The sequence below is a fragment of the Protomyctophum bolini genome, assembly GCF_963924005.1.
Source record: "Protomyctophum bolini genome assembly, chromosome: 5".
Lineage (NCBI taxonomy): Eukaryota > Metazoa > Chordata > Actinopteri > Myctophiformes > Myctophidae > Protomyctophum > Protomyctophum bolini.
The window spans coordinates 29,729,768-29,753,259 of record NC_137866.1 but is presented as its reverse complement, the minus strand read 5'-3'; the positions used below and the strand labels follow the sequence as shown (position 1 = coordinate 29,753,259).

Genomic DNA, 23,492 nt, shown 5'->3' with positions numbered 1-23,492 from the left:
CAAGCGTTTCCGGGAATCTGGCCGTCGCCAGAATACAATGTGATCTACCTCATTCAATGTATTTTAAAATATTTGTATATACTGTCTTCCAGCACATTGTGTGATATTATAGTGTTGTAGTCGAGTCCACCTAAATAAAGCAAGTCCAAGTCAAGACCAAGTCTGAGGGGGCGAAAGTAGTCAATCAATCAATCAATCAATCAATCAATCAATTCATTAAGCCTGTGGATTGCCAGCCATTTTGAGCAGAAACAAGACAAAGGGACAATTTAGGTTTAGTAATGATGTACCGTGCATGCATGTTCAATTCATGTAAACTTTCCATTGTTTTCCACAGCAAACATTTATTCTTTTTCACATTTTAGAAAACAAAGACTTTTTTTTAATTACATGAATGCATTGCTGTATTAAAATGTACACATTTTCAAAAATAATCAATCCTGAAAGTTCCACAAATATCACAGTGGTTAGTTCATAAATCATAATGTACCTTTTCCCTTCCTATAGAAATGCAGCAGAGTCGAAAGTGAAGAGTATCCAAAAACAGGTTGGGATATTACCATTATTTTTATTCTTAGTTTTTTATCCAATTCCAGTTCCAATAATATTGTCTGCTCATTGTTTGGGGGTTTGTTTTCATCACATCCCTTTATAGTTGGACGTTAAAATATATAAAAAGGAGGACACTCTCTTATGTTAGTGGATATAGATTGTTCCAAATTGCTCTTCCTTGAACTGAAAATGAATTTTGCGCAAAGGCTGTGTGCAGGGTGACAGGGACAGTCCCTCATTTCCAAGACGTTTTAGGCGTCCCACAAATGGCAGACATCAGTATTGAAATTGAGACCCTGTCTGACATTGTGACTGGCAGGCGTCAGTATTCAAATTGAGACCCTGTCCCACATTGTGACTGGCAGGCGTCAGTATTCAAATTGAGACCCTGTCTGACATTGTGACTGGCAGACATCAGTATTCAAATTGAGACCCTGTCCCACATTGTGACTGGCAGGCGTCAGTATTCAAATTGAGACCCTGTCCCACATTGTGACTGGCAGGCGTCAGTATTCAAATTGAGACCCTGTCCTGCATTGTGACTGACGGGCATCAGCAGTGTTCAAATTGAGACCCTGTTCCACATTGTGACTGGCAGACATCAGTATTCAAATTGAGACCCTGGCTGTCCCACATTGTGACTGGCAGGCATCAGTATTCAAATTGAGACCCTGTCCCACATTATATATAGTTAGTCCCCGAAATAGTTAGCTAACTTTCTCAAATTATGTCTTCCTGCAAGTCGTGTTTTGAAGCGTGTTAGAAATAACATGAGAAATAATCCCTTTAGGCTCCAAGTACAAAGTTGACCATGCATTTGAACCCATTTAGGCCTAAGGCCGATTCTAAAAACGCCTCTAAATCCTGAACTAAGGTTTCTGAAAAACTTCAAATATTTATATAGCAGCATCAAAAAAATTACATTTTTGAATACTGTACAGAACCCAAATATGGGTTCCCGGCCTGAGGGGGTAAGATACCAATATGGGTTCCCGCCCAGAATGGGTTAAAACAAAATGTGAGACGCCAGAGGGGTTTAATTAATAACAAAATTATAGGCCTATATCAGTTCAATACAACATCAAGACATTTAAAGGACCACTTCACCACTTTTCAACCTATCTTCATATAATAGGTCCTCACTAATAATCATGATAAAATGGCACGATTTCTTCAGTCTGTGTCTCATAGGAGGGCTGTGGGCAGTTTAGAAACCGTCTTCCAGTGACATCATCATTAGGCAGATCATTTTTTTAAACAAGATTGTTTTACAAAAATGTTTGGATTTTCATTATTGTGATGGCTTCCATTTTCGCATTGCAACTTTTCAGGACTAGAAAGCCTGCAGTTTCTATTAGCTTATTATTCCCCATCGATGATGTCACTGGAAGACGGTTTCTGAACTGCCCACAGCCCTCCTATGAGACACAGACCAAGTAGAAAAAAATTACACAATTTTTTCATGATTATTAGTGAGGACCTAGTATATGAAGATAGGTTGAAAAGTGGTGAAGTGGTCCTTTAAGTGAAAAGTGGCTAACCCCCGTCCCGTCCCACTTGTCCCAGACAAGCAATACTTCTGTCCCTCAAATGAACAGTTTGGATCTGGTCACCCTAGCTGTGCGTCTAGTCCAGGGACGTGCAGAGAGTGTTAGAGCTAGGGGCAGGGGCTGAAACCCCTTAATAGGACACCTTTGGAAAAAAAATTGCGAAAATAGCAGAACTACAAGCTCACAACTCATCGCGCTGTGAGCTCTCCTTTCCATGCCATGCCGGGAGGCAGCATTCAGAAGAATTGCTTTTTTTCCCCCGAAGTCTCCTGAACTTGAACACAGTATTTTGCGTTGAACAAATTTGTTTAGAAATCCATGTCGTTACACAGAGCTTGTAGATCAGCTATTTTCGGGGTGCAACCCAGCTCTCTTTAGCTTGTGGAGATGACATGGATTTCTAAACAATGTAAACCATGTGAAGGTTTATACACGGCACACGTGCCTGTTTAAAGCGCTTCCAGATAAAGTTTTTTTGTTGTAATTGCATCCCGATCACGATTTCTTTGGCTCCCCATCCGATTCTGATCATTTGAAAATGGCGTGATCGGCCCTGATTTCCGATCGGTCTCTTTCTATCTGCTAATTACTGATGGTATGCAGCCTTATTCAATTGACGCACGCGTGCGCGTTTATGCCGGCGGATCCTGCCAGGAGCTGCCTATGACATATAAAGCATAGAGGTCTGTTCCAGGCTACCTCTGCTGTAGATATCGTAGATATCCCCCAGCTGTATAAATCGGATTCTTTGTATTGTAGGAAGGGATGTATCGTAGGTCCTGTTCACATTGTTTTGGTCCTGATCCGATTCCGATTTTGAGACATAGCGATACCGATCTTTCCCGATCCAATCTTTATATTTTTATATAACACTTATGCCATATCACAATAGCAAATATCCTAATGTATGTCACTCTAGTGTAGTCTGTTGTGTTGCCTTTCAATTGAGCAGTTGAGACGAATAACAGTCTAAGTCACGATTTTATGATTTCTATGAAAACATGGAATCCTTTGTTTCCTTTGTTTTCATCATAGGTGTCTTTCACGCCTCTGAGTGTGACTAGTCTTTGTTTGATGATCTCTGACTGGGACCAGAAGGAAAACAACTAGCATAAACACAACTGTTTTGACATCAACTTTGAGATTTACATTAGACAATAAAAAATCAGATCTTTTGTCCCTGACTCCAATCTTTTGAAATCATGTGATCGGAACCGTTTTCCAATCTCCCGATCCGATCGGGTTCAACCCTAATCATAGGTAATCTTTGCTACAGGCTGGGGGGCAGAGGGAGGTAGTTGCTATGGGCTGACTATCCCCCGGCTGTATAAATCGTACTCTCTGTATCGTAGGTAATCTTTCAATGTGGGGGGCAGAGGGAGGTAGTTGATGAACATGGGTGCTCTCAGCCGCAGCCGGTTCAGGTGCTGTCGGATCTGCAGGCGACACAGGTGCTTCAGGCTGCGTGTGTTTCCTGAAAGAAAGGCAAGATCGTGAGCGTCGAGTCCAAGGTTATTTGAACTAAAACTAATGAAATAACGAAAACTAAAATTTAAAACACATTTGCGTTAACTGAACTAGATTAAAACTACAATAAAAATAAATAAAACGATAACCAACTGAAACTGCATTTTGAAAAAAATAATAATAACGAACTGAAATGATAGACAAAGCATGCCCTTTGTGTTGTGTTTGTAAAGCACTATACAATAGCGAACAGCGCTACAATGTGTTCCTGGACAACCGCCGTCACCGTGACTCGTATGTTAGCGAACAGCACTACAATGTGTTCCTGGACAACCGCTGTCACCGTGACTCGTATGTTAGCGAACAGCACTACAATGTGTTCCTGGACAACCACCCTCACCGACCGACTGTCCCTGGGGTCATCATCAGGTGACCCGAGGTGACTCTGACCTCTGAGGGCGGCTCAGGGGTAGAGTGGCCGAATGGGAACCATGAGGTTCCCAGTTCATACCCCGGGCTCAGCCAGAGTTAGTGTCAAAGTGTCCTTGAGAAAGACTCTGAACCCCTAATTGCTCCTGATGTGCAGGTTGGTGCCTTACATGGTTTCCTCTGTCATCGGTGTGAATGTCTGCGTGAATGTAATGCACAACATATGTAAAGTGCCTTGGATAAAGGCGCTATATAAATGCACCATTTAGCCCATATTTGGGCACGGCAGACAGGGAGGGCATATGGATATATAGCTCAACAGGATGACGTCATCACTTGTGTCCATCATTATAAAAAGCACTACAGCCTCAGAGAGAGTCACGTTAAATCAACGCTCCCAAAGAACAGATGTAAATCATCTCCAAACACATCCTGTATCCAAAGCAAGACTCAACTCTTCATCACGTAATCTCCTCAAGACTGTTATCTTCAAGACAGCTCTAAAATCTAGATGCGTACTTATTTGGATCTGCTTTTCTTTGGCTCTTTAGCTCTTTATTCTTCTACAGAGCAGGAAACCAACAGGTTTACTTCAACTCACCATTAACTGTTGTTTGTTAAAACATGTTTTCCTGGACGTTGCATCAGAACGGATCACCAAAGGAAGGTAGTCATGCTTCTGTAGCGGTGAGACACGAGCTGTACTACTTTGGAGAGAAGAGTGATGAGAACGAGGATCAGATTGGTGTGCAGGTCTTCAACACACTGACTTTACTCTGGAGGAAGTTGACCCCAGTGACCGCTGGAAGAGGAGAACCTCACCTCAAGGTTCCATCCTCGTGCTACCGCCACACAGCTGTGCTGGTTGAAGATGTCATCTACTTCTGGGGAGGGGTATGTATATGTATCCATAATACATATGAGTTCTACAGCGTGCTTTATGCATTTGATGTGGACGCCCACACATGGTTCAAACCACAGGTTTCTGGGAATGTTCCAGATGCAAAGAGCTCCCACTCAGCCTGTGTCTTGGGGAAGGTCATGTTTATACATGGAGGACACACCCAGCTGAATGGATGGACTAATGACACCTACAAGTTGGCCACCAACACGATGGTCTGGTCTTTAATCAACACCAGAGGAACTCCACGACCTGCTGCATCACATCACTCTGCTACCATCATCGGGACAAAGATGTTTGTATTTGGGGGCTGTGAGATGGGTCAGTACAACACCACCATCAGAGTGTTTGACACAGAGACCAACCATTGGCTGAGCACGCCTTCTACACATCTGCTACCAGAAGGTCGCTGCTTTCATTCCGCCTTTACCTACAATGGAGAGCTGTACATATTTGGTGGTTTAGGCAAAGGAAACCTCAATGATGTGTGGAAATTCAACCCAGAGAGCTTCTCCTGGAAGAAGGTTGAGCACAAGGGGAAAGGACCATGTCCGACGGCTAGCATGTGCTGTTGCATGGTGGGAGATCATGTCTTCCTCTTTGGAGGAACAGAAACAGCTGATGACCTGTATGTCCTAGACTTGAGTCCTAGCCTGAAGACCTTATGTAAGCTAGCAGTTATTCAGTACGGTCTGGATCAGTCTGAACTCCCATACAACATCAGGTGGGAACTGAGAGCCATGACTAGCAACAACTGAATAAACAAAGAGAGATGCAAAAAAAGAATACAAACAGTAAGCCCAACATAAAACAAAAATCACACCTGTGTGAATCAAGTGGTGCAATTCCCCCCTCTCTCTCTCTCTCTCTCTCTCTCTCTCTCTCTCTCTCTCTCTCTCTCTCTCTCTCTCTCTCTCTCTCTCTCTCTCTCTCTCTCTCTCTGCTCCGTTAGATTAGCTTTATTATGGACGCGCTGCCGTCCACCTCCCATTATACAGGCAGACTAAAAGCTGAATAAATTCTAATCTACGGAGCTCTCCGTGGTTTGGTCAATTAGCGCGATTTTCGGAGGTCTTTGCTGATAATCCGGTGGTCTAGATGGAAATATTGGTGCTTTCTAGAGCAAGGATGGCTGTATTTTAGCTCGCTAGCATTGACGCTAGCAACAACATGTTGCTGTTTCTGTGCTGCGTGCGCAGCCTCACAGGCACCAGTGGTGCACGCGCACATGCATGGCACTACACACACGGGTGCGGGTGTGCACGCGCACGCGCACGCATGCGCACACCACTCATGCTCATTGTACGTACGTACGTACGTACGTACCAACCACGGTACACGGAGCTGTAAGCTGGATGTTGAAGTGGTTTGCACCACTTAAAAACTAAGAGTAATAATGACTATCCATCCACATTAAATGATATGTGAAACAAATCTCTCTCTCTCTCTCTCTCTCTCTCTCACACTCTGAATGTGACATATGTCTCTCTCTCACTCTGAATGTGACAGGTCTTTCTCTCTCTCTCACTCTGAATGTGACAGGTCTTTCTCCCTCTCTCACTCTGAATGTGACAGCTCTCTCTCTCTCTCTCTCTCTGGATGTGACAGCTCTCTCTCTCTCTCTCTCTCTCTCTCTCTGGATGTGACTGATGTTCTCTCTCACTCTGAATGTCTCTCTCTCTCTCTCTCAGATGTCTCTCGCTCACTCACTCTGGATGTGACAGATGTCTCTCTCTCACTCTATATGTGACAGATGTCTCTCTCTCACTCTGGATGTGACAAATGTCTCTCTCTCTCTCTCTCTCTCTCTCTCTCTCTCTCACTCACTCACTCACTCAGGATGTGACAGATGTAACTCTCTCACTCACTCTGGAAGTAGTCTGGATGTGACAAATGTCTCTCTCTCTCTCTCTCTCTCTCTCTCTCTCTCTCTCTCACTCACTCACTCTGGATGTGACAAATGTCTCTCTCTCTCTCTCTCTCTCACACACTCACTCACTCTGGATGTGACAAATGTCTCTCTCTCTCTCTCTCTCTCTCTCTCTCTCTCTCTCTCTCTCTCTCTCTCTCTCTCTCTCTCTCTCTCTCACACTCACTCACTCTGGATGTGACAGATGTCCTCCCACTGTTTCTGCTCCTGCAGAGCATCCTGCAGCTTGGAGCAGAAGGTGACGTGGTCAGTGTAGTCCAGCATGATGCGAACCACCTGAGCAGACAGGTGCTTGAGCCAGGACACCGTGATCACCTCACAGAACTACACAGGGAAACAGATGCAAAGATACAGTCCACCATTCATTGTCAATGGAAGCCTGCGACACTAAACGTACAAAGATACAGTCTACCATTCAATGTCAATGGAAGCCAGCCACATGGAGATACAAAGATACAGCCTACCATTCAATGTCAATGGAAGCCTGCAACATGAACGTACAAAGATACAGTCTACCATTCAATGTCAATGAAAGCCAGCAACATGAGGATACAAAGATACAGTCTACCATTCATTGTCAATGGAAGCCAGCGATGTGAAGATGCATCCGACGTGTGTGTCTGCTGCAAAAGTTACAAATCTGCAAATTGAAGCTGATGCAATTTCCAGACGCAAAGCCAAAGCTACTACTGTAGCTGCAGTGACAATAACGTCACTACGGACGCACGCTTTATGTGAGCAACAGACAGTGACAAATAGCCTGTGATTTTTGCATCTTTGACCTCACAGAACTAACAGGGAAACAGAGACATGGATTAAAGCAAAAATGTAATGTCACGGCTGAAACATTGTGCCCCATTCAGAGTGAGAGAGGCACAATGACTGAGTAGCGCAGTGACATTTTCAGATCCGTGGAACGCAGCGATTCAGGCTGGAACCCAGGCTACACAGAATAGAAGTGGGGCGTGGTTATAACCACAACCAGTGTTGATTTCGTCGACTAAAACTATGACGAAAAATGTTCATCAACTATCCTTTTTCACTGACGAAAACTAAATGGAAAGTACATGAAAGCTAAGCTATGATGACTAAAAGTAAGACTAAATATATTGACAATTTCGTCAACAAACAAAAACTAGACTAAAATGTTTGCAAGGGACTAGTGGACAAGAGATCCAGTATAAGTAAGACACAAATCATTTTACACTTTTTACACATTTCAGTCGACTAAAAAGTGACAATGGCCCCAGACAATTGATAAACCCTACCAGAGGTACGACTTAACATTAACACACTAAAGTTTCAGATGACTAAAATGTGACTAAGACTAAACTAAAAATCTAAATTTCCTGACAAAAACAACACTGCATCTCAACCCGGGTGTGATTTTGAGTCGCGACCCTATACCAACTCACCACCATGTCTGTGATGACGCCGGCGGTGGCGGTCAAAGTCCCGTGGTGGCGGTGGGCTCCGTCTCCGTAGGGACAGTCGAAGCAGCGTCTCGCGTCGAAGCCGTTGTTCAGGATGATCCGGAGCATCACCTCGTCTCTCAGAGCGTACTGCAGCGCCGACGGGAAGTGTGTGGTGTTCACGCGAGAGTAGTAGTTGACGTTGGCGCCGGACTTAAGCAGGGTGTTGACCAGCTCATAGTTGCCCTGCCGCAGAGCCACCTAGACCAATGACAAGCAATTCAATTCAATTCAATTCAATTCAAAGGGCTTTATTGGCATGAGAAAACATACGTTTACATTGCCAAAGCAGAAAGAACAATACAACAATACAATCAGAACAAAAATGATGTACTTTGAAGGTCAGAATCTTCAATAGATCAACTTCTGTGTACCAAGATCACTCGATGCAGGTATAGTGCAGGAATATACACAATGATTAGTCTTTAGGGTGGTTGTGTTCCATTTGATATCCTTCTCCTATCACAGCAACTCACAAATCTTGCTGCTGTGTTTGCACATTGTTGTACTTCGCCCAGCAGATATGGGAGTTTTTTGTCATTGGTCATGTTTTCAAAATCTCTGTGTGTGGTTGTAATCTGTGGGAAGTATGTGTCTCTGATGTCTTGGTACAATGGACAGATGGTTAGGAAGTGTAGCTCGGTTTCCACTTCGTTTAGTGTGCAGTGGGTGCATAGTCTGTCTGACTCCTTGTGAGCTTGTAATAACAACCCTAATTGACCCGCCACGATTAATTACGTTTTCTTATTTTGTTTAGGTTTTCTGATCTCATACACGCAACAAACTTTTAACATTCAGTATATATTTTCTGTGGTCTGGGGTTTTCTGGCTCAAACAAGTGCTCAGATTTTCCTGCTGTTTGTGATGTCACAGCCTGCAAATCCCATATCTCTGCTGTCGGGAGGAAACCTCATACTGTAACTCCAAAATGTAACATTTTCAGGAAATTAAGAAAACCTTATATTTTTTAAAACAAAGCAATACCTCATCAAAGTTGGTGTTGTAACTTTATATATTGTCAATTACTTACATGAGAGGGAGACACGTGGTGGAGTTAGTTGCTTTAGCAGAGGGTCCAATGGAGTTAAGAGGTTTTGTCCAAAGCACTTTTTACTACTTTCCATTGGTTCAATATTTTCGAAACAACACATAAAAGGTAGCACTAATTTATGCCCAAAAATATAAAACCTCAAAAATGGAGTTATGAGGTTTCCTCCCGACAGCAACGATATACTGTATGTCAATGGGATTTGCCAGCAAAACTCCAGACCACAGAAGAGCCACTGAATGTTAAAAATCACACCTGTGTGAACTGAGTGGTGCAACTCCCCCCTCTCTCTCTCTCTCTCTCTCTCTCTCTCTCTCTCTCTCTTTCTCTCTCTCTCTCTCTCATTAGCAGGCAACAGTGCAGCACTGTCTCTCTCTCTGTTTCTGGCACAACAGCGCCCCTACTGGTATTCCTCATACTGGTGCTCATTAACTTCACATAGGTGAACCAACACATAGGTGAACACGGACATTGCTGTTCCTTGGAGTGGTTGCACCATTTTTCGTTTTTCTTTTAGGATTCATGACCTCAATTACACCCACACAACCTTAACTTTTAACATTCAGTGGATTTTCTGTGGTCTGGGGTTTTCTCTGTGTGTTCTGAACCCCTTTCAGCTGCAATGAAAACAGGCAAACAGGCCTCAACAGTGACATCTGCTGGCAAGTTGTTATGTCATATATGGGATTCACAGGCAAATCAGGGCACTTGTTTGAGCCAGAAAACCCCAGACCATATATATTGCCAGGATTTTCCCCCGTTCAGCCCTTATTTTGGAGGGCGAAAATGCCGTGACCGGATGTTATGTTGACACAATAGTGTGTGTCTGTTGTCTCGATCGGATGTTGATCTCTCGCTGGACGATGAGAACGACTAACCGTGACCATCACAGTATCGGCAATCTGCCGTGGAATAAACTTGACCAAAAGTGCCACCTGGAAGCAGGAAATGGAGATAAAGGCGATTGAAAGCAACAGATAGAACGGGCGTGGGTGTGTGCACAGTTCAAGATGGCACGCTCCAGTCGCCTAAGTGAGGGGTATGATGTTGGAAGACCCGAAACCCCGTTGACCTCAGGATACATCACTGAGGATACGTCCCAGGTGCATCCATGCAATGTATTTTTAGTTATAGTGACTCATAGGAATAGACTATGTGACAACCAGGTATAGTCTGGTGACCACCTCAAAAATAAACCATCATACAAAATAAAGAATGGAACCAAAGTTCTAGAACCAAAGTTATTTAGGTGGAAAAGGAACCAGTTGGTGGAAAAGGGGCCTCAGTGTCATGTCCAGGGGGTGTACTTTGACTGACCGACCAATCGACCTACCTGCAGACAGTTAATGGGGTCCTGGTTCTTACCTGTAGACAGTTAACGGGGTCCTAGTTCTTACCTGTAGACAGTTAATGGGGTCCTGGTTCACCATGGCTCCAGCCTTCAACAGCAGGCGCGTACACTGCATGTCATTGTTGGACACGGCGAAGTAGAGAGCAGACCTGGAGTGGTGGAAAGCAACTGTGAGTCAGTGCATGTGTCCCAGTACAGCTGTGAGGTACACTATGAGCTTGTAGATCGGCTATTTTAACACTTATGATGCCTAGGACGTACATACACGTTCTATCTAATAAAACCGTGGGGTGCCTGGGACTTGACTGTGGACACGTCTTAAGGTTTGTTTATCGATTCGATATAAAACGCTCCTGCAGAATTGTTTTTTTTTATAGCGCCCATTGCTTTGGCAATGCCTTGCTCAGCCCGTCCCGGACCCGATTTGCTGCGTGCGCAGCCATTCACTTCCTGGTTTACGGGCCGACAAACCTTATTTACTCTGAAACTACGCTGCCTCCGTGCAGATTGATCATAACGCCGATGTTCTGACTTCACCATGCATCTCATTTAGATAGAATACTAGACCTGTACGTGCCCATCGGCCATTAGCCTACTTGAGAACGATGCAACTTGGGAACCTAATAATAGCACCCGTTTTAACTATCTGTCTGTGTCCCACATGGAGATCTCTGTATCTGCCGGTCTGCCTGTCCGTTCCGTCACTTGGTTCGTGGGAACAGACATTAAAGACGTCATAGTACCGTCATCGTCTCCATGGCAACCACTGACCTGCGATCGTCGTCGTAGTTGCGTCGTATCCGGGGGTGGAGCATGAAGTTGGGGTCGTACCCGGCCTGGAGGAGGAGCTCCAGGCAGTGGGCGTGGCCTCCGGCCGCGGCCGAGTGCAGCGGGCTCATCCCGCTCTGCTTCACCGCCTCCGCCTGTGTCACTGGGATCAAATGCTCCAGGGCTCTGGGGAGTAGTGAGTACACTGCATTTACTCTGAAAACCCACCTTTTCAGACTCCATCATGGCCCTATAGCATGTTATGTAGACAGCATAAGTGCATTGTATGTAGTCATAGCACGTCATAGTACATATAGCATAGTAGTATAGATGTATAGTTTATATGTATAGTTTCATTATATAGATATTCCACTGTTACTTTCTTAGCTTACGCATGTTTCATGATAAATGTTTTTATGTGATGTATTCCCATGCTTTTTTGTTCTTGTTTAATGTAAGTCGCTCTGGATTAAGAGCGTCTGCTAAATGCCTAAATTGTAAATTGTAAATTACTCTCACTGGGATCACATGCTCCAGGGCTCTGGGGAGTAGTGAGTACACTGCAGTTACACTGGGATAACATGCTCCAGGGCTCTGGGGAGTAGTGAGTACACTGCAGTTACACTGGGATAACATGCTCCAGGGCTCTGGGGAGTAGTGAGTACACTGCAGTTACACTGGGATAACATGCTCCAGGGCTCTGGGGAGTAGTGAGTACACTACAGTTACACTGGGATCACATGCTCCAGGGCTCTGGGGAGTAGTGAGTACACTACAGTTACACTGGGATCACATGCTCCAGGGCTCTGGGGAGTAGTGAGTACACTGCAGTTACACTGGGATCACATGCTCCAGGGCTCTGGGTATTACATTACATTTACTCTCAAGTACTGTACTCATGTATACTCAAGTACTGTACGTATATGTACAATTTCAATGTACACTGTACCAATATTGTTTATACTTTATACTTCTACTCCATTACATCTCAGAGGCAAATATTGTACTTTTTACTCATACATTTATTACATTCATTGCTCACAGTATGTGCCCGTGGTACGCCAGGCGGTGGATGGGCAGGTGCCCGCCGTAGATGGCAGTGTTGGCGTCGGCCCCGTGCTCCAGGAGAGCGGCAATGATGTCCGGGTTTCCTGACAGAGCGGCCTCGAACAGGACGCTGCCGCTGTGCTCCTCCTCCTCCGACTGGCACGATACGCTGGCTCCTACACAGGGAACGATAATAAATACACACACGATACGCTGGCTCCTACACAGGGAACGATAATAAATACACACACGATACGCTGGCTCCTACACAGGGAACGATAATAAATACACACACGATACGCTGGCTCCTACACAGGGAACGATAATAAATACACACACGATACGCTGGCTCCTACACAGGGAACGATAATAAATACACACACGATACGCTGGCTCCTACACAGGGAACGATAATAAATACACACACGATACGCTGGCTCCTACACAGGGAACGATAATAAATACACACACGATACGCTGGCTCCTACACAGGGAACGATAATAAATACACACACGATACGCTGGCTCCTACACAGGGAACGATAATAAATACACACACGATACGCTGGCTCCTACACAGGGAACGATAATAAATACACACACGATACGCTGGCTCCTACACAGGGAACGATAATAAATACACACACGATACGCTGGCTCCTACACAGGGAACGATAATAAATACACACACGATACGCTGGCTCCTACACAGGGAACGATAATAAATACACACACGATACGCTGGCTCCTACACAGGGAACGATAATAAATACACACACGATACGCTGGCTCCTACACAGGGAACGATAATACATAAACACACGATACGCTGGCTCCTACACAGGGAACGATAATAAATACACACACGATACGCTGGCTCCTACACAGGGAACGATAATAAATAAACACACGATATGCTGGCTCCTACACAGGGAACGATAATAAATACACACACGATACGCTGGCTCCTACACAGGGAACGATAATACATACACACACGATACGCTGGCTCCTACACAGGGAACGATAATAAATAAACACACGATATGCTGGCTCCTACACAGGGAACGATAATAAATACACACACGATACGCTGGCTCCTACACAGGGAACGGCAATATAGAACTAGAAATGCACTCTATCGAGATGTATCCCAGGTCATCGGGGTTTCATGTCTCTCGAACATCATACCCCTCACTCAAGTGACCCAGCCAGGGTGATCAAGTCCCGACTTACGTCCCAGTAGCTACCCTCAATCAGTCCCATTAGGGAAAAAACAAGGGCCACACAATCCGTTGCTCCGGAACTACTCTACCAGGACTGGGAAAACCAGATTCTGGCGCGTGGAAGGACTAGGCTCTGTGGGTTGACTCCTGTCCGGGCCCCATAAGGACTAGGCTCTGTGGGTTGACTCCTGTCCGGGCCCCATAAGGACTAGGCTCTGTGGGTTGACTCCTGTCCGGGCCCCATAAGGACTAGGCTCTGTGGGTTGACTCCTGTCCGTCTCACCAGGTCCACTCCTGCTCTCACCAGGCCCAGGACCTGTGATACCGGAATCGGTCAGAATAGGTATCGGCAGATATGAACCTGCAAATAATTGGAGATCAGATATCGGTCATAATTTCATAATCGTGCACCCCTACACCCCAGTGTTAAACCAGTCCGCATGCAGTTCGATCCCTGTGGGCTCCCCCAGAGTTGTGTCGAAGTGTCCACGAGTCTAAATGTGTGTTGGTTAAAAAAATATATATATTGAACCAATGGGAAGTATTAAAAAAGTGCTTTGGTAAAAACATCCTAACTCCATTGGATCCTCAAACTATCTGCCAAACCAGCTAACTCCAAAAAAACTCCAAAAAAACTAAACAATGAAAAGTATTGAAAAGCACTTGAGCTGTATGGTCTATTTTTTTCTTTTTCTGAAAAATGAACATTTTGGAGTTATGTGGTTTCTTCCAGACAGCAGAGATATATATTATCCATTTAGGGACTGACACCAGATTCTACAAAATGTCTTCTAAATCCTGACACTTTTATGAAAAACCTCATGTTTCTATGTCAGTGGTTCTCAAACTAGTTCATGTCAAGGACCCACAGCATTATCTGTATTCGCCCGCCGACCCCCATCTGACAATATGTTGTTCCAGATGCAAATATTTGAGTTAAAAACGTTTGCAGTGGAAGAATATATATTCAAAGATTTGCACACAATTTCACAATTTAAAAAATTAATGTTTTTCAACGGTTAAAGTTTAAAACAATGGTTAAATGTTATAAGGTTCCAGTCCTTAACACAATCAGCACTGGGATTTCTTTCAAAATAGCAGCTCGGGGTGCCGCGTAGATATGGCAGCCTTTACTCTTCCGTTCCGTACAAAAACCGGGAGACATAATGTTGCTTTCTTACCTCGCTATTAGGATAAAGTGGCTGGATAATCCCTCGCGTTCATATTTTGAACGAGAGGCATGTTGAAGTCAGAAATGAAGAGCTTAGTATATCCATCTGGTCAAAACCACGGAGAGCTCCCTAGATAAGCAGATACGAGGCATTCTTTCTGAGCCGTAAACATGGAAGTGAACAACAACACTCATGCGCGAACAGCAAGGAGTATGGTGCAGAAGGAGAGGCCAACCCCTCAGACAGACAGACAGACAGACAGACAGACAGACAGACAGAACCTTTCTGTAACAGGGTCTCCACCACATTCAGATGTCCGTTCTGCGCCGCCAGTGCCAGCGGCGTCTTCCTGCGGGAGTCCCGGGCGTCGGGGTCGGCGCCGGCCTCCAGGAGCAGGTAGACGAAGTTGTCCAGGCCCAGGAACGCTGCCTCATGCAGGGCAGTACGCTCCAGGGGTCCCCTCTGGTCCACTGCTGCACGGTAGCGCAGCAGCAGAGTGGCCAGGTCATACTGGTCATTTAGGATGGCTGGGGAGAGAGAGAGAGAGAGAGAGAGAGCACCCACACACATGAATGACATATTTTTTCCATAATATGTATTGAAATGCAAACATAGCATTCTGTGTAAGTCAACAACCTGCCACTAGGGGAGGAGTCCTGCTGTTCAACAACCTGCCACTAGGGGGGAGTCCTGCTGTTCAACAACCTGCCACTAGGGGAGGAGTCCTGCTGTTCACAAACCTGCCACTAGGGGGGAGTCCTGCTGTTCACCAACCTGCCACTAGGGGAGGAGTCCTGCTGTTCACCAACCTGCCACTAGGGGGGAGTCCTGCTGTTCACCAACCTGCCACTAGGGGAGGAGTCCTGCTGTTCACCAACCTGCCACTAGGGGGGGGGGTCCTGCTGTTCACCAACCTGCCACTAGGGGGGAGTCCTGCTGTTCACCAACCTGCCACTAGGGGGGAGTCCTGCTGCTCACCAACCTGCCACAAGGGGGGGGGGGGGGGGGGGGGGGGGGAGTCCTGCTGTTCACCAACCTGCCACAAGGGGGGGGGAGTCCTGCTGTTCACCAACCTGCCACTAGGGGGGAGTCCTGCTGTTCACCAACCTGCCACTAGGGGGGGAGTCCTGCTGTTCAACAACCTGCCACTAGGGGGGAGTCCTGCTGTTCACCAACCTGCCACTAGGGGGGAGTCCTGCTGTTCACCAACCTGCCACTAGGGGGGAGTCGTGCTCGTCGTTGTGGAGGTCTGGGTCGGCTCCGTTCTGCAGCAGGAACGTAGCGTTGTGTCTGAGGCCGTGGAGCACCGCCAGGAAGAGTGGTGTCTCCCCCTTCAGGCTGCGACACTGCACTGCACCCACCGTGGACGCTAGTAGAGAGTAGAGACACATTAACCCATTTAGACCTGAGGACGATTCTACAAATGCCTTCTAAATCCTGACAAACCCATGTTTCTATGTCTAAGGAGGAGACAATTTTAGTTTTAGTCATAGTCTCTTGAATAGTTTAAAATTAGTTTTAGTCACATTTTAGTCACCTGGAATGTTTTAGTGTTAGTCTATATAGTTTTAGTCAACTAAATCTACAATGTATTTTGGCGGGCCTTGATGCCGTCTTAATGACTTACACTTGCTGAAAATAGCCGATCTACAAGCTCACAACGCTGTGAGCTTGTAGAACAGCTATTTTCAGCATGCAACCAAGTGTAAAATGACTTATACTGGATCTCTTCTCCACTAGTCCCTTCCTAACATTTTAGTCTAGTTTATATTCGTCAACGAAATTGTCAATATATTTAGTCTTAGTTTTAGTCAGCATAGCTTAGTTTCCATTTAGTTTTCGTCAGTGGAAAATGGTCGACGGACAATTTTCGTCTTAGTTTAAGTCGACAAAAACAACCCATGCTGTACAGAGATCTTAATACCTGAGAAGATAACCTCCAAGATGTTCCTGTGCTTCTGGACTGCAGCCTCGTGCAGTGGGATCCAGCCTCTCTCGTCCACCCTGGACAGAGTCTCGGGATGCACCAGCAGTCTGTTCAGAGCATCCTCGTCACCTATAGGGGGCAGCAGCGGGCACATTACACTAGAGTCACACTCCCAGTCAAATATTACACAACTACTTTACTGTTGGTAAAAGTTGCTCAAGTACAAAGTTGTACTTGAGGTCTGGAACTACACCTCCTGAATGTTATATAGAGTCTGGAACTACACCTCCTGAAATCTGAGTAATCTAAAAATATATTTAAAAATATCTTTAGAGCTTTTTTCCCCACATTATATGCTTAGATGATTTCTATTTATATAGGTTAGATTTCCGTGATTGTAAAGACGAAACGGAAGTGGGGAGGAGGCTCCACTTCCGCTTTATACTCATGATCAGAGCTTCCGTTGCTCCAGACTGTATGATGGAAGCATTTATATTTTACTCATGATCAGAGCTTCCGTTGCTCCAGGCTGTATGATGGAAGCATTTATATTTTACTCATGATCAGAGCTTCCGTTGCTCCAGGCTGTATGATGGAAGCATTTATATTTTACTCATGATCAGAGCTTCCGTTGCTCCAGGCTGTATGATGGAAGAATTTATATTTTACTCATGATCAGAGCTTCCGTTGCTCCAGGCTGTATGATGGAAGCATTTATATTTTACTCATGATCAGAGCTTCCGTTGCTCCAGGCTGTATGATGGAAGCATTTATATTTTACTCATGATCAGAGCTTCCGTTGCTCCAGGCTGTATGATGGAAGCATTTATATTTTACTCATGATCAGAGCTTCCGTTGCTCCAGGCTGTATGATGGAAGAATTTATATTTTACTCATGATCAGAGCTTCCGTTGCTCCAGACTGTATGATGGAAGAATTTATATTTTACTCATGATCAGAGCTTCCGTTGCTCCAGACTGTATGATGGAAGAATTTATATTTTACTCATGATCAGAGCTTCCGTTGCTCCAGGCTGTATGATGGAAGCATTTATATTTTACTCATGATCAGAGCTTCCGTTGCTCCAGGCTGTATGATGGAAGAATTTATATTTTACTCATGATCAGAGCTTCCGTTGCTCCAGTCTGTATGACGGAAGCGTTTTGACTCATGATCAGAGCTTCTGTTTCTCCAGGCTGTATGACGGAAGCGTTTTGACTCATGATCAGAGCTTCCGTTTCTCCAGACTGTATGACGGAAGCGTTTTGACTCATGATCAGAGCTTCCGTTGCTCCAGACTGTTTGACGGAAGCAGTTGAACACTGCGAGAGAAAACAGCCTGGCAATGCAAGACCATATACAGTACTTGAGGTAACAGGAGTACTTGCCTTTGACCCGCACAGCTTCAAATCAAATAGTCTCAAACTCTCTGAGAAGTTGTACCGGTTGTGCAGTCGGGTAAGTAACATGACAGAAAAATCTCTAAAAGAGAAAACACCAGCACTCACAGAACTCTCGTTTGAAGGCATCTAGACCTGAGGCCGATTCTAAAACCTTCTGACCAGAAACTTTGCATAGGGGTTCCCAAATTGAAAGGTGTAGTTATGTAGGGGTTAGCGGTCTAAATGGCTTAAGTTAACAACATACTCGAGTACATTCCTGTTCCTGTCGACCACTGGTGGGGATGATGATGCGAGGATAGGAGAGGAGAGTCGTGTGATAATTCCCAGAAAGACAGATTAAACTGTTTTTATTGAACTGGGAAAACGGACAGAGAATGTCTTCCACTCACCTTCCTTAATGGAGGTGAAAATAATGTCTTCCACTCACCTTCCTTAATGGAGGTGAAAACAATGTCTTCCACTCACCTTCTTTAATGGAGGTGAAAATAATGCCTTCCACTCACCTTCTTTAATGGAGGTGAAAATAATGCCTTCCACTCACCTTCTTTAATGGAGGTGAAAATCTCATCGGGATCTTCACTGACCAAGAGATCGCTGTGGAGAAGGAAGAAAATCACACCCATGTGAAGTGAGGGGCGCTCTTGTCATCGTACATCATCATGACATAACATATGATGCAAAATCTTGTCAATGGGAATTTAGGTTTGTGTAGGACGGAAATCTACACTAATAGCAAAATATAGCAGGGGCTGGCGCCCCTCAAAAAAAGTGTAATAAATAAAAACGTAGCATTGAGCATTAGGCGTGAAAGAGTACATTGGACTAATCAATTTAATTCAGTGGTTTTTAACTATTTTCACATCAAGGTCCATTGTTTATTGAGCATTTGAGACACGGACCACCATTCGATGAGTTTTAGCCCCTCAGACCCGGAACTAAAGAATATTTTGGTGTCATTGGATAAGATTTTGTCCATTTTGTTCCATACTGTATTGATGTTGGTACCATTAGGAGAGATAACAGGCAAACGTAATGCAGATATAATAATGTAACTCTTGAGAGTGTAAAATTAATCATTTTACGCTTGCAAGAGTTCAAGATCTATACGAATTTGGATACAAACTCTCTCTCATTTAAGCACCACTAGTTGAGAACCACTGAACTCATCGATTTAATCCATTATAAAAGATAATCAATAATTTATTTACTGTAAATAAAACATTATACATATGGGGGGGAGTTTGAAATGTTTACCGGTATTTCTTTTTAATAGCAGATCTACAAGCTCAAGCTTAGTCAGAAGCAGAAGTTCACCTGGCGTTCAAACCTCCAGTGTTGTTTTTGTCGACTAAAACCAAGACGAAAAATGTTCGTCGACTACCTTTTTTCACTGACGAAAACTAAACGGAAACTAAATGAAAACTAAGCTACCTATGATGACTAAAACTAAAACTAAATGTATTGACAATTTCGTCAACAGATAAAAAACTAGACTAAAAATGATAGGAAGGGACTAGTGGACAAGAGATCCAGTACAAGTCATTTTACACTTGGTTGCATGCTGAAAATAGACGATCTACAAGCTCACAACGCGTCGCAGAGCTTGTAGATCGGCTATTTTCAACAAGTGTAAAATGAGCCATTATGACGGCATCAAGGCCCGCCAAAACACATTTCAGTCGACTAAATCAACTGCAGATTTAGTCGACTAAAATTTTATGACATTTAGTCAACTAAAACTAGACTAACATTCCGGGTAACTAAAATATGACTAAAACTAAATGAAGTTAAAATAGAACTTTTCTGCCAAAAACAACAATGAAAACCTCTGAGTTTGTTTCATCATTAAAGAGGAAGTTCACCTGGGGTTCAAACCTTTGAGTTTGCGATACTGAATGAGACTCTGCTCGATGATGTACTGTGTGGCTTCATCCTCGTCCTCTGAGTCCTCCGACTGAGAAAATACATTCTCCCCCGTTTCTGTGTTCATCTGGAGGTCTGGGGCACGGGCACACGCACACACGCACACGCACACACACACGCACACGCACACGCACACACACACACACACACACACACACACACACACACACACACACACACACACACACACACACACACACACACACACACACACACACACACACACACACACACACACACCAGCTTCTAGTGTCACAGTACCTCTTTCGCCTGCTCACATCTTTGTTCCATCACATTCAATTCAGTGATTATCAACATTTTTCATATTAAGGCCCATTATTTATTTGCCATTTTCCACCATTTGACGAGATTTAGGGCCCCATTTGTTATTTCCGTCAGTGCTAAACCCCCCTTTTTTGAAAAAAAACCAAAACATTTTTGAATAGTTCAAATAGCCGATCTACAAGCTCACAACGTGTTGATGTAGATCGACATTTTTGAATAGTTACAATTACCAATCAATTGTAGATCGGCTATTTGAAATATTTTGAATTGTTTTTTTTTTCTTTTTCAAAATAGTGAAGAAATGGCAAATAAGTTTAGGGATAAGGGGTAAGGCAAGATAGCCCTTATAGGCTCTCAGATTGGTTGGTGCCATTAGGAGAGTTAAGAGGCAAAACGTAGATCGAAATAACAATAATTTTACATTCTCTAAATGTGAAGACTTTTTTTTAAAACAATGCAGATGTTTAACAAAAATGTAACTCTTGAGAGTGTAAATTGAAACCAAATGGACTTGCAAGGGTCCATTTGGTTTATAAGGGTCCAATGCTCTACTACGCAAACAGAATATAGAGCTATTTTACACTTATTAGCAAACAAATATTACTTGCTGCACCTTTTAAACCCATTCAGGATGGTGTGCATTATGTTATACTTGACTGCAAAGTGCAGCTAAAGCTTTTTTAACTAAAATCTTTGCTTCTGTGGGTCACTGGAACAATATATTTTCAGATGGGGGTCGGCGGCCAAATACATAATAGTTTTTGGGGTCTTTGACGTGAAAACAACTTTGAGAACCACTGATGAGGTTTTTCTGAAAACTGTCATGATTTAGAAGACATTCATGTAGAATTTGGTCTTAGTCCTAAATGGGATGTGTTGGTGTGTGTTGTACAAAGTGTACATGAGTATAGTGAAATTCACAACAACAGCCCACTACTAACCATTCATTTATCAAAAGTATACAAAACAAAGTTCTCACATATTTCTGCCGCTCTGAATAGAAGAACGAGTTATTCGTGCACAACACAACACGGTTCACCTCTATTTTCTCTGTACAGGCTTTTTAATTTGGACTTAATTTTGGGTGTTTAGTGTTTACCTTCTTGGGGTCAGTCAGTGGGCTAGCCGTACGGTACGTGTGCCTTCAGAGTTCCTCCAAACGGTATACTAGAGATCCAACGTGTAGCTCTCCAGCTCCCAAACATGTCTATTTATATACCTGGCCTGCTATAAATGTCTGTGTGTGTGTGTGGTCACGTCATGTCACGGGGCCATGGCATTCAGGCATATAGGCGATTTTAGCCTACAATATCTGGGTATACATCTGTGAGAACTCAATGGCTAAGTTATAGAATATAAAACAACTAAATATGGAAGACAAGTACGTATTTTTCTAGACACTATGATTTATTTAGTCATTTTGGAGCACACTATAGCCAATCAGCATGTGGAGTCATGTCAATGTCAATCATGTAATGTTGCAAAACTGTTCATTACAAAGCATGAATGGAATGAAAAATATAAATGCGTATAAATGAGTATGAAGTTACAATTGACAATAACTTTTTTCTTTGGCCACCAGGGGGGCACTTGCCCCCTGGGAACCCCCCTTAAAATCGCCTATGCATTCAGGACAGCAGCTGTGTTGATTTCGTCGACTAATACTATGACAATTTTTATTTATTTAATTAACTACCATTTTTCACTGATGAAAACTAAATGAAAAGTTAAACTAAGCCATGACTAAAACTATAAGACTAAATATATTGACAATTTTGTCAACAAATAAAAACTAAACTAAAATGTTAGGAAAGGACTTTCACGCTGGGATGCGTTGTGAGCTTGTAGATCTGCTATTTTCAGCAAGTGTAAAATCTGTCATTATGACGGCATCAAGGCCCACCAAAATACATTTCAGTCGACTAAATGAACTGCAGATTTAGTCAACTAAAATCGTATATTTAGTCGACTAAAACTAGACTCAAAACATTTCAGGTGACTAAAATAAGAGTAAAACAAATGTAAGTTTCATTCCAAAGACTAAAACTCAAATAGAAATGTGCTGCCAAAAACAACACTGCAGGACAGCACCTGGCTTTAACCCACTGAGTACTGCCATGCCAGGGGTGGAAAGTATACCATTTTGAGGTATTTGTATACTTTACTTGAGTATTTACAATTTCTATACTGCTTTTAATTCAACTCCACTGCATCTCACTCAGATCTAAATATTGTACTTTTATTCCACTACATTTATTTGAACACTTTTTAGTTACTTTGTAGATTTCGATTAATATTATAACAAATACATGATTAAAAGGGTTAGTTCAGGTTTTTGGACTTAAAGTTGTAGGAAATACTTTCCAAGTTGCCATTAATATAGTAAAAATATATACGGTTTACATTTACACATAAAAACCAAGACAAACGTATAAGCAATCTAAAAAGCAGTTAATAACACATTATTATTGTGGGCATCTTGTATTTACTCGTTTTGCCCACACGAGGACGACAAAAGACCGTTGAACAACAAACAGATCAACCAAGAAGTCAGTTCTTCCCAAGTGCTGCATCATGTGTAAACAAACATACATGAACAGTCATGATGATGATTCACTGATTATTGCGAATCCAGTGAGCACTTACTATGAGACCTAGCAGATCATGTCTGTGCGTGTGTCCGTGTGTCCCCCCTTTGTGCCCATATATGGAGCTGAGTGATTTGTTTGTGATTAATGCAACACACTCCATATTTGGACGTATAGCTGCTTTGGGGACTCCTTGGTTATGGCTTAAAAATAACTTAAAAATAAACTTAAAAATAAATCTTAAAAAAAACCAAATATGTACGAGCTGCGTTCGCTTCCCGCGTTTGCGCGTCTTACTGGTTATTAATTAATTTGGACCAACCTGTGGACGAACAAACATGGAGCCGCATAAACGTCGTGTTGTGGTGGCTGCCGTGGCCATGCTGTATTTAGAGGCCGAACAGCTAGGAGGCTGCCACACTGAGGCAGAAGATCCTTGAAGAGAGAGCCAGG

General features: G+C 43.6%; 1 protein-coding gene across 3 annotated transcripts; it reads right to left on the bottom strand.

Moving 5' to 3' along the window:
• Positions 1-392: 392 nt before the first annotated feature.
• Positions 393-23,482, bottom strand: asb14b (ankyrin repeat and SOCS box containing 14b). Of its 3 annotated transcripts, none has more exons than XM_080764416.1 (12): positions 23,362-23,482; positions 20,106-20,241; positions 18,785-18,837; positions 16,838-16,969; positions 16,124-16,282; positions 15,195-15,440; positions 12,511-12,691; positions 11,472-11,654; positions 10,747-10,849; positions 8,245-8,502; positions 7,000-7,153; positions 393-3,576 (listed from the first exon to the last, which is right to left on the bottom strand). In XM_080764416.1, exons 1-12 carry the CDS (start codon positions 23,387-23,389, stop codon positions 3,404-3,406), a joined length of 1,806 nt encoding a protein of 601 aa, XP_080620542.1. In that variant the 5' UTR covers positions 23,390-23,482; the 3' UTR covers positions 393-3,403. The 3 variants fall into 3 exon arrangements, with proteins under 3 accessions (XP_080620542.1, XP_080620543.1, XP_080620544.1); XM_080764417.1 differs by lacking the exon at positions 23,362-23,482 and adding an exon at positions 21,551-21,612; XM_080764418.1 differs by lacking the exon at positions 7,000-7,153 and having other exon boundaries at positions 3,424-3,576.
• Positions 23,483-23,492: the final 10 nt, after the last annotated feature.